Raw genomic sequence first — 12,558 nt, 5'->3', positions numbered from 1 at the left:
TGTCTCTGATTAGATATGGTATAATTTGTTGTACCATTTGTAGATTGTTTTGTGTGTTGGAGCTTTAACCTGGTATTTTGTATCAAATCATCAATGAAGCATGACAGTTGACATACTGGTAGCATATTTGAGGACACAAAACAAGCACATCATTCCGTTGCATGCCATGTTCCAGCACGCCTCATGGTGCTCCTTGCATCTGTGTCACAATGTCTATTATGGATCAGAACTTGGAGAGATTCTCCATCTTGATAGCCACCCTTTTCCTTTTATTATTGTAGTTTACACCCAGTAGTCTTCTGATATTGTGGAGATACTAACGACTGAACCTGTATGTACACAGGGTGATTCAGGAGGAATGTCACATAATTTGGGAGGCGATTCTGCATGTGAAAATAAACCGAAAAAGTCCTATGAACCCGTGTCCAATTTTTGATCATTATGGAACTGGAGAGGGTTGAAGACAACGCCCATCTGTGACAATTTTCAATATTACTTACTGAAATGCTGTACAGGAGCTGTGGTGGACAAAGTAATGGTAGGATAGATGACTGAATTGTCCTTCAGAAGGTGTTCAGAAAGTCCCCCACCCACTCAGTGCACTTGTCAACTCTTTGGAGGGTGTGTTGTGTTGGACATCGAACATCATCTCGGTGGGCTTTAATGTAGGCAACAGTGTCAACGATGCGAGTGACAAGTTCGTCACGTGTATCCACCTTTATAGCGTACACGTCCCTCTTTAACCAGCCCCCCAAACAGAAGTGAAATGGGGTTAGGTCGGGTGATCTATCAGGCCAGTTAGATGCTCCATAACGGCCACCATTTATTCAGATACTGGGATACTTGTGTGGTACAGTGAATCGGTGATCCACCGTGTTGCAGGCAGATTTGCCATCGTTGCTCTAATGTCACATCTTCCAAAAGTGCAGGTAAGTCTTCTATCAGGAAATGTATGTATGCTGTGGCTGTCATGCGACTGACAGGAACCTAGGCCCTGTCGTCAGGCCATCATTCACAACACACCAGACATTCACTGTGAACCTGACTTGGAGTCTTGTTTCCCTAGTGTCATGTCGGTTCTCCATTCCCCATGTATGAAAACTGCCTATGTTCATGATACCATTGCATGTAAATTTAGCCTCAGCTGTAAATAAAGTGTTTTGTACTACGTCTCTGTGTACAGCCAACCGTTCACAAAATTGTTGTCTGCTAACTGAGTCACCTGGACACAGATGTACACATGGAATGGGTACAAGCCCTCGGAATGTAACATATGCCACACTGGCGTTTGTGGAATATAGAGCTGAGGGCTAATGTGCCATGTACTGGTGGTGGGGCTCTGTTGTAGCATTGCAGTAATCTCTTCCCTTTCCTCAACTGACTGGACAGCCTCATGTTCTGATGTTATGTGTACACCGGGTAGTGTTCCGGATTCAAATAATGTTTAAAAAACCCTAGGAAGTAACTTGGCACAGGGGGTTAATCGATCAGGGAAACATCTCTAGTATTCTGTCACAGCCACATGGGCATTGCGATTGCAGTACCCATTCTCAAACAACATGTCTGTGTATTGTGCGCAGATGAACGTATGCAGCATGTTGATATTCAGCTATACAATGAAACTGCTCATTTAATTGGTATACGAGCATGATTCGCACATGACCTCATGACTGCTCTCTGGTCCAACCCGTGACTGCACACTGAGTACGCTTGCAGCTGTTGCCTCAGTGTGACGTCACAGTGCCATCCTCTTTCGGAGAACCCCTTGCACCTCTCGTAAGATGGATCAGTCATCTGCCCCACCATTATTCTGTCCACTACAGTGCCTACACAGCATTTGGATAAGTAACATTCAAACTTGTCTTCGTAGTAATTCCTGGGTGTGTGTAGTGTTCAACCCGATCCAATCCCGTAATGGTCAAAATTTGGAAACATGTTTGTAGGACTTTTTTGGTTTATTATGACATGTGGAATTACCTCACATACTATGTGACATTCCCTCTGCATTGCCCTCTATGTGTTTGCTCAGGTTACCAAGAAGACAGAACAGTTTCAGTTTCTGTACTAAAATTTTGATGTCAACACAAGCGAATGCGCCAGTGCATGGTATGTGGTTTTGGATGATGGTGGTGGTGGTACTGGTGATGGCCATGATGGTGGTGGTGGTGGTGGTGATGGTGGTGGTAGTGGTGGAGGTGGTGGAATGGCACTGGTGCCGTGCAGAACGTGGTGCTCCGCCCTGTGCAGGTTCGGACGTGCACATGCTCGACGAGGAGTTGCAAGCGGCGGTGGAGGGTCTGGCCCTGCTGCCGTCAGTCTCGCCGCTGTGTGACACCGGAACCGGCACTGCCGACGAGGCGGTCCACGACTACGCCGAAATCTACACCCCGAGCAGGGAGCGCGCGCCCTGGCTCGACGACGGACAGGGCCGGCGCGATGTCTCACAAGGTGCGGCAGCCGAGCGGAACTCACCGCAGCAGCACTAATCCACATCTCGTCGCCTCATCTGCTAACATAATAATTACTTTAGAGAGATACAGTTCAGTTGTACTAATATTTATTCAAACTGTGACCAGTTTCAGGATTTTAAAATCCGGTCCTCAAGTGTATGATATTAATGTATCTGGTAATGCATAACAAGTGGTATGGACAGTGAGTGGAAGAGCTCCAATCACCGTATGTTCATCAAAACCTCTGGTGCGGCCTTTCACACGGTAGTTGTCGGTGTTCCTACTTTGTGGCCACCCGGTGGCAGTGAGTTTCCGCAACATGCAGTGATTGGAACTCTTGCACTGACTGGCCCAACCGTAAGTTATGTGTTACAAAACACAATAATTTCATACACCTGAAGGTGGTATTTTAAAATCTGGAAAAAATATTCGTAGGACTGAAGCAGCTCTCTCCAAATCAATTACCATGCCTCTGAATTGCGGTGGTCCTACATACCAAATCATCTGTTAACAACCTGCTTCTGCCTGCTAAACCATGCTTCGAGAGGGCAAGTTTTACTCTTATGGCCGAAGCTGAGAGTGGGTCTATAAATAAATTACAGCATGTGATGGCTAAGCCGGTGCGATGTGTACTGGCCTCAAATTTATTTTGCTTTTCTGCTGTAACATGCAGCAATAATGGATGATTTTTACAGTTAAAATATTTACTGGTATCAAACATTAATATGACTGAAACTGCCAGATCATTGTATGTGGGAAAATTTAAAGTCCACAGGAAACAAAAAAATGAAGGAAAAGAAATTGACACTTAAAGTTCCACAAGTTCAGCATCTACCAGATGTTACAGGTAGTAATACTCAATAATAACATGAGGGAGTCCAGAGTGTCCATACGAGATAGGCCGTGGTAGTACAGATATCCAGAGGAGACGTTTCCTAGTCTGGCCAGCATTTGTATTTCAAGGCCTGCTTACAAATTCCCACATCAATATGGCAGAGTGGGATGGTGAATTTGATGTAGTCCACCAGAGTGGAGCGATGTTGTATATAGGAGTTCTGTGTCAGTGTCACCAAGAAGACAGTGTTGTAATGTAGCTGGTGATGATCGACTCGAGATTAGTGCTCGAAGAGAAATAACTTCTGACTGTACTGTGGCTGGCTACATTGTAACCGTATTAGTCCCCCAGGTGGCCAGCTCGTGTGGCTAGGCATCACATGGCACAGTTACTGCCACGCAGAGTCTCTAAGCCTACAATGTCCTTGGCCTCCACCATTGGTACATCTCCACCTGTCAGTGGCAGAAGTATGATGTTTTTGACTTGAGTCTCAACTTTATCTTTGATAATGACAGAACCTGCAAAAATAAATTAAAATTTGTGCCATGGCCAGGACTTCAACCTAGATTTCCTGCTTACTAAGCAGATGTTCTAACCATTACACCAACATTACCAATGATGGTACACATATCATTTGTCAATTCTCTGCCACTTGTTTTCATTTCTAGTCTCCAATATAGGACAGCTCTCCTTCAAATACGGCTTTCATCATGTACAGAACAGATTTTGCAATGCATACTGTTCTAAGAAGTACACTCCTGTAGCATAACTGGCCGTAGTTCACTAGCTATGAGACTTGGAATACTATACACTGGCTATCTTTCACCTGGCATATGCTGCCATTTTCTAGAAATACACACAGGTGATAAATTTCAAATTATAATGTGACACTCACAATACATTTGTTGACTCACCCCCGTGCAATATTTCGAGAAAAGCCTAGAATTCATACTACTGTGTACTGTGTGTCAGATAGATAATGGTATAAATTGTGAAAGATGACACACTTGTGTACATTTAGTCTTTTGTGCCTGAAGAAAATGCTCAGTCTGTTTTTGAGCTGCATCTAAAAGTGATGTGGCTTTGAACACAAATGGTTTTATTAGTCTCTGTCACAGTTTGCAGATTTCTTCTTTAGCAGACTGAGGCAAGATGAGCTAATTACTGCAAAGTCTGTGCACTCAGGGCTTCTGCCTATATACCCATGGTTTGGTACAGTCTCTTTGTGACTGCAGTTTGATACACAACATGACAGTGCTCGTAGTCCATCATTGAGGGACGGTATACTGTGTCGAACTTTCGTACTGAGTGCATTTACTGTGCTGATCTGCCATCTTTTAGAAATAAGAAAAGATGCCATAAGTTAGTCTAATTCATATAGACTGTGTTCTGTGAATACCCTAGCCCATAGTATTATTATTGCATGAATCTTGGATGACTGACCCTCAAGAATAGAATAAATTGTGGTTACATGTGCTAAATTACAGTGCACATTTGTGTATCTCAGTGGCTACACACACAGTCTGTAGACAGTTGTGTGTGTCTGGAGAGTGCCTTATTTAAAGATAAGGAAGAATTTGCAGTGAAGGCAAATTAACTATAACAAATGTGTAGATAGCTTGAAACAGATACAGCACTGATTTCTTACATGCAGGTCCCGCTTATGTATTCTTGTATGAATTTTCTGGTCATAAACTTAATGTCCTCAGAATATCAAAAGGAGGTCTAAATGTAGACATTAAGAAAATGGTAACTGATGGAATACATGAAGATTTAGTACTGGGAGAAGGGAGTGGAACTACAGCAACTACTGAAAAATATAAACGTGTGGGGTGAAAATTACAAATGATGGGGAACAAGATAAAGTAGTTTGATAATAAATTTAGTCAAGAGGACTATTTGTTTATTAAATGTAATTCTATGGGATAAGTTCATAAGAACTGAACTAAAACAAGACTATTTCGAACAGTTGTAAGGAGCATCGTTACATATGATTCAGAAGTTTGTACAGTGAAACTGAAACTAAATTCAGAATTATTAGCTATAGAGGTGAATTTGTGGAAACATTCAGCAATATTACCAAGAAAAGAAATAATAAGAAATGAAGTAATCAGATAAGTTTTCAGAATTCGGTTATTGATTTCGTTCGACAGAAACAACTGCAATGGTGTGGGTTTGTCAAAAGGTCACAAGAAGAAAGGCTTCTAAACTATTGTCATGGACTGGATATCAAATGGAAGAAGAGGGGCAACCACCCGATATTTGATTCAGGGGATTCAGTTGTTAATGGTGTAGAAGGATATTCCTATAGAGTTATGGAGGAATATAGAACAGTAAGGAAAAATAATTAGAGCACTCTCTAATCACAGGTCCTGGTGAAAAGTGTAAACATTGTTAAACTGGTAATATATGTAGTATTGATTGGGTCCTCTGTCAATGTCAGGTTCCCACAAATGCATAAGCGGCTAACCTAGGGGCTACACTAGAGCATCTGTTGTTTGCCACAAACTCTGACAGGGGAATGCTATTGCACGGCGTACTACCAGCTTTGCTGCAGGATGTTCTGATTGTAATACAGTTTGCGCATGGTGGGGCAAGCAGTGCTGTACCGAACCTCCAATTTGTGCCCTACTGTCAACCACTGTGGGTAATTTGTAAGTCTGGGATTTCCTCTCATTTGACAAGATTTTTTGTGCTGGGGATGACAGTAAGAAGCAGATAGTTAGAGCATCACTATCCTGTGTTGAAGTGATGAAATGCATTTTGAGCAGATAGTTTGAAATTGTGAGCATGAAACAGTATGACGGTAACATATTTCAGTAATATCAAATACTAATATGTAGGCAGTGTAGCCTGTATGTTTATTCAGAATTTTCTTTACATCTCAGTTGCAACAACTCCAACTCTTCCAGTTGGTATCATTATTCATTGGTCAGCTTGTATGAAATTTGAATTCAGTGGGAAGTCTGTGTGCTGTGTTCTCTAAAATTATTGTTCTGTCCAGGTTCAATAACATATCCACCATTAAGAGTCATTCATATAATCGGCTGAACTGTTACTGCCACTGTCATCACCATCACCATCACCATTATCATTTATGTGCTTCTGTACTGTAGTATCACCCCCCACTGCCTCTCTCACTCTCCTATCCCTCAATTACCACAACTGCTTCTATGGTAAGTACCACTTGTACACTGCCATTTTATGTAAATTACAGCACTTGAAAAAGAAGGTGCCAAACTTAATGTTATTTTTTCCAATGATGAGTTATATTAATACAAAGAAGTAATCTTATCAGTAGGAAGATATGCTTGAGAAAACAGTAAAACTGCAAAGAGACAGAATAGCTCTGCTCTACTGAATCTTCAGGAGATGAAATCTTAAGTTTTGCCTATGGAAAGTATGCTAACTTTTGGACCCACAACAGGTGTTTCACTGTCAACCTTGGGTGTGAGTGACCTTCCCTTCCTTCCTAACCTTCCCCAAACTAATCCTCTGTCCTTCACAAGGAAGAAACTAACAGTTCAGAAAGCTAGCTACCATCTTTTCTGCCTTTAAATGCATCTGTTTCTTATTACTCAGATTTCCATGCTCTGAAGGTAAGTTTAGTAATTCTACAAAGAAAAATAAATTATTCTTAAGAAGACATCATTCTTCTCTCAGCCATATCTGCATATTTCTGTCCTTTGCATAAGAAAACAGAATGAAAAAGGACATCTTATTTCACAAAAAACAAGTACATTATGTGTGTTTTAAGCTCAAATTCACTCAACATATTACAAAAGTTTTATTTACTGTAATCATTCTGACTGAATTTGTGTCAATATTGTACTATTACTTACCACTATGCATGCATCAGATTCACAGTTAACATAATATTCTTGTTTTTAATAAACTAGTACATCCGTTTTAACATACAGTGTGGAATCTCATGTTTTTGTGCATACGGTAGTAATATTCATGGCTGACATGAGGCTGATACTGTATCTTCTTGAGAGGAGTGAACATTCTTGACACACTTCAATGAGGTAGGAAAAGGTGTTAAATTTTTAAAAATTAATTGAGCTAAATTTCTTTTACAGTAGAATTTGAATTGCATTTTCGGCTATTTATGTTATTACAGCAGTTGCCTGAGAACGACACAATAACCAAAGTGGCAATTTGTAAATAAATACATTTACTAACAGTCCAGGCAGAAAATATAGTCATTCCTAAAATACTTCCAGTTTCTTTTCCTTCTCCATTGTCCCCATTGTCCAATTCATAGTTTTCTTCTGAAGACACACTTGTTCAATGCCAGGCATATGCTCATCAGACCTATTTCTTTTTTATGACCTCAGGTATCACTTCCTACATGTATTCCTATTCATCAATATCTCTCTGTTTAATACTTTCAGATTCCTTAGAGGATTTGACATTTCCTATTCCCATTGTACCAAAAATTGTAGTGTTGTAGGCTTTTTTATACAATTACCAATTGTTATACAAAAGTGGTCCATTAATGGATCAGTGCCACGGCTGTGGAAGAAGCAGTGTTTATCCGAGGTATGCACTATCAGTTTGTAATTTTGTTCATTCGCATTTTGTACTGTGTTGGATAAGAACTGCTAATGACGGTGACAGCTTTATTTGCCTTTTTTATACTTTATAACCTGACTTTCTGAATAGTAGTGCTCTTTTACTTCTTCTGCTACTTTTAGTTATACCACATTTAGAAAGAGAGAGAGAGATAGGTCTCCCCAGTAGCCTGATGGAAGTGTTTATCAGTTTGCCCTCTCTGTGCAGAGAAAATATTTAGGACTATTGCAGAAGTTCTGTTGATGAAACTCACCAGAGATGTAATACAAGTGGGTGAAAACTCACTCGCACTGCAGGGGGCAGTACGAGCAGCACAACGAGTGGCTCGACGGACGCGTGTCGACCGCCAACACCACCGCTGCACCGCTTCCCCTCGTGGGAGTCGCGCATCTACCAGGTGGCAGCCGGCGGCCTGCAGGCAGATGGCACCACGGGCCACACCAGTGCGGGGCACCAGCCGGCCGGCGGCTACTGCGACATCTCGGTGCCCGTCTACGCCACCGTCAAAGGGGTGAGTGATCTGGCACTTGCAGTTTGCTTTGTGAGGCTTACCGTAATGTTGGTGCAGTTCGAAGTGAGAATGAACCTTTATTTCATCCATTACCAAATGATTGTGGAAAGCCTCCAACTGTGAAACTTGTGGCTGTTTGGGGCAGACAGTTAAACTCCACCCACAATTCTCTTAGCCCGCTGTCTTGTTAGATATGTGGCTTAATAAACTGCTCTTCTCAGAATTGGCCCACTTTATCTTAAATTTATATGTTTGTACATTTTGACAGTGTGGTTAAGTTGTTTATGTTGTCTAGATGTGAATTTGTCCAAACAAATCATCATTACTGCAAGAATAATGCTCTTAATAACTCAAAGTGCTCTAAAGATCTGCTTGTGTTGTTAAAACTGTAAGTGGAGATCAACAATGTGTCTAATAAGTTTATCTAATAAATTAATTTCGAAAGTAAATTTTGAAATATTTTCTGTTAGTTAAGTTCTGAGAGTATATTTCAGTATTTTTTTCAGTAGTCTCCCCAGTATTTTTTTCAGTAGTCTCCCCATCACCACTAATTATAGGTATTCAAACCTGTCAATTATTAGGTTCCTCAGAAAGCTACCATACTGATTTTATCACAAACATGTTTCTAATTTATCAGCCATGTCTGTTCGTAAAACTAACCCCAAGAGTCTAGCCTTTGTTATAAAGAGGGAATAATGTTTCATTCAGCTGTGGGCCTGCCCGTCCTCTGTATAGTCCTGCTCTCTCTCCATGCAATTTCCTTATTGTTGGTGCCCTGAAGAAAGATGCTTGTGACCATTGATTTGCTTTGGATGAAGAGCTGCACACTCAAGTACAATTTGGGGCAATCACTATAATTTTTCCATGAAGTCATTGACCATTTTGTCTCACAGTGGGATAAATTTATTAACAGTTATGGCAATTATGTTTGAAGTAATAAACAGTTCACTTACCTTTTTTCAGTTTGCCTCATTTTCATTTGACTGCCCCTTATATGATCTATATATTGTACAGGGTGATTCAAAAAGAAAGAATAGATTTCAGTTGTTTATTACAGACAAACTATGAAAATTAGAAACATCTTGTGCATATCACATGATAGAGGAAATTCCAAAGTTTTATGGTTGCACAGACACTGTACCATACACTCAACATGAGCACCAAGTATTGTTTGAGAAATCCCAAAATGGTAGACCATTTCATCCCACACATAATGGCATAGCTGTCTCAGAACTTAGTAATTTCCTCTATCCAGTGACAGGTGCAACGTGTTTCTACCTTAAATAGATTGTCTGTAATAAACAATTGAAATCTGTTCTCTAATTTTGAACCCCCAGGTATTAATAGTAAACTATGTCAATACTGCTTGGTGCCATACATAAATACACAATCTAAATTTAATCAAGTATATTAGTAAGGAAGCAACTACCTTGAAAAAATCTACCAAACGAACTTGTGTCACTGACGCACCCTCTCGTCCGCACAGCGTGCCAGCCAAATTCGGTCGGTACCGTTTACTGGTGACTCGTCGGACGATTCATCAGACGGTGAGGGTGGTGACGGTGCAGGACACAGCACGCGGGCAACCAACAGCAGCAGCGGTGACACGGACACATCGCTGTCCAGCCCCTCCAAAAGCCTCAAGACGACGTCCAGCCTTTCGCCGGCCAAGCGCTCCTCCTCCGGCTCCCCGTCCAAGAGCATGAAGAGAGGTGAGGTGACAGCAGAGCAGTCTTATCCTGCACCATCTACCCTTCTTCTTAACTATCATAAAGTGTGAGGTAAAATTGCACTAATTGATTTTCCTTCATCAGGATGAATCTAGATCATTTGGGGCTGCTAAACTGAGAAGTGCAACTAAATTTTCTGTATAATAAATGAAAAGCACCAGTTTCCTTTTGTTCTACAATATTACTTTTATTGTTAACTGGTTTTCATCTTACAAGGCCATCTTCAGACATTTACTGGGTATTATCACCACTTCTTTGGTGATAATACTCTACAAATGTCTGAAGATGGCCTTGTAAGCCGAAAACCGGTTAACAATAAAAGTAATATTGTAGAACAAAAGCAAACTGGTGCTTTTCATTTATTATAATGTTGTTCTACCAAGAACTGATGGAAGATTCTGTTAACATAAATTTTCTTTGTCACACCACGTTTATGAGGAACAAAATAATAATAAAACCCAAAAATTATTCAAATATTTACATGAAACATCAAAACACCCATCATATGACTCAAAAAGCCACACGTACCACAAAACAGTCATCACAGTTAGAAATAAATATCAAAACACTTGTCTTGTTCACCAAAATAGTTTTGTTTTTGCTGTATTTCGTAGTTATTGATGGAAACATAAGTGATTTATGGCATCCTTGAGGCAGCATCATAGGCCTTCCACCACCTGCAGGCCTATAATGCTGCCTCTCTGTGCTTTCCAAACTCTACCTTGGCCAGCAAGGTCATTGGATCTGTCCGATATCTCTTCCCATTTGAGAGTGTTTGAAGCATTTTGGGCAGTGCCCTCCAATGAGCTCAGGATTTTGATCACTGAACACATGAATTGGACAGAATTTGGCATGGTATACCTCAAGAGGACATCCAACAACTCTATCAATCAATAGCAAGCCAAATAACTGCTTTCGTAAGGGTCAGAGGTGGACCGATGTGTTATTGACATGCATGGTCTGTGAATCTCTTTCTCTTGTATATATCATCCACTTTCTCTGAAATTTTAATCATTTGTTTGTATGTGTGCCTCACATCTACCAATTTCCATTCCATTTGGCTAATTCCCTCATGGTACATTGCTGTATTTTTCCTCAGTTGCAATAAAAAATAAAGCTGGTTTTCGGTGTAGACTCTATGTGGAAACTTCTGAAGATTGAAACCGCAAAGGGTTGAAATAATATATTGTCTTACCAGGAGAACAGAAAAATACAAATTATTAGTGTAAAAGAAGTACAGGAGGATGTAAGGAAGTCTGGAATCAGTAGAGAAGATGTGGGAAACAGTGGTTCGAGGTTAAGGCAGTGAGAGCAGTGGACCAATCTGTTGAGAAAGTGCTTAGAACAACAAGCATATTACTTAAAGCAATCACATCGGTTCTTGGAATATGGATGCAGAATGATTTAGAGTGTAATAGCCATACAAAACTAACTGAAAGGAAAGCGAATGCCAGACTGAGATTTACTAGAGGAATCCTCAGGAAAAGTAGCCCACTCACTAAATGGTAAGACGACCGTAGCAGTCTGGTCCCTTTAATCCCCCAAACCAACCAACCAACTACCGTATTTACTCGAATCTAAGCCGCACTCAAATCTAAGCCGCACCTGAAAAATGAGACTCGAAATCAAGGGAAAAAAAAATTTCCTGAATCTAAGCCGCACCCAAAATTTGAGACTCGAAATTCAAGGGGAGAGAAAAGTTTTAGACCACACCTCCACATCGAAACAAAGTTTCTCCATTGTAATATGAGACAAAATTTGGGTCGAATGAATGACGATACAGCTACAGTAGTTTGGTTCGAGTCGTAAGCTTAGCAGTTAAGCTTTACCAGGTAGCCATTGCTATACGTCAGGCGCTTCGTCCGTATTTGTATGGGTACCCTTCCTTTTTCATGTGCTTCATCTGGTTTGAAGTGATTGCTTATTTTTCTTTGATCTGATAAGCGCCGTTCTCTTTGTTATATGTGTTTACGTCACTCTAAGCTGAAAATGCATTACTGTACTGTGTCATGCACTTTTTGTCGCATTCTGATAATGAGTGTTTACGGCCTGTCGCCGCTCGTGGCATGGCTTGCTTTTGTGTGCGCTACCGCCGCTTAAAAAAAAAAAAAAAAGGAATCGTGTCATTAGCAAAACAATGGCAAGAAACTGCTGTTTTGTTGTTACTTACATTGCTGCTTTCTTTGATACTGATCAACAAAAACCAAATAATATACTGCGTATGATAGAATTCTGAACGAAGAGTTTAGCGAAAATTTTTCTCCGTTTGAAAATCTTTGCAGTCGCCTCTGTAGTACATAACATTCTGCACAGAAATTAGAGCCATCTTAGATTTAAAAATCTAGTCAATTTCCGTGCTTCATTTCTGACTGTATCACTATTAGGCATAAGAATAATACGAATATAAACATGACATGATACGTATATTCTTCCGCGTTTGCTGTTGCCTCACTC

General features: G+C 40.5%; 1 protein-coding gene across 1 annotated transcript in view; it reads left to right on the top strand.

Annotated features, from left to right (window-relative positions):
• LOC126106408 (uncharacterized protein CG43867) overlaps window positions 1–12,558 on the top strand; it is a 429,676-nt gene that overhangs the window by 292,793 nt on the left and 124,325 nt on the right. The window contains exons 7-9 of the mRNA XM_049912680.1: window positions 2,248–2,448; window positions 8,160–8,374; window positions 9,861–10,086. Of these exons, the coding sequence (XP_049768637.1) occupies window positions 2,248–2,448; window positions 8,160–8,374; window positions 9,861–10,086 (642 nt within the window). The remainder of the gene's footprint in view (window positions 1–2,247; window positions 2,449–8,159; window positions 8,375–9,860; window positions 10,087–12,558) is intronic.

Source organism: Schistocerca cancellata, chromosome 10, assembly GCF_023864275.1.
Source record: "Schistocerca cancellata isolate TAMUIC-IGC-003103 chromosome 10, iqSchCanc2.1, whole genome shotgun sequence".
In the NCBI taxonomy this organism is placed as follows: Eukaryota; Metazoa; Arthropoda; class Insecta; order Orthoptera; family Acrididae; genus Schistocerca; species Schistocerca cancellata.
The sequence above is the reverse complement of the archived record's forward strand: the minus strand, read 5'-3'. Positions and strand labels throughout refer to the sequence as shown.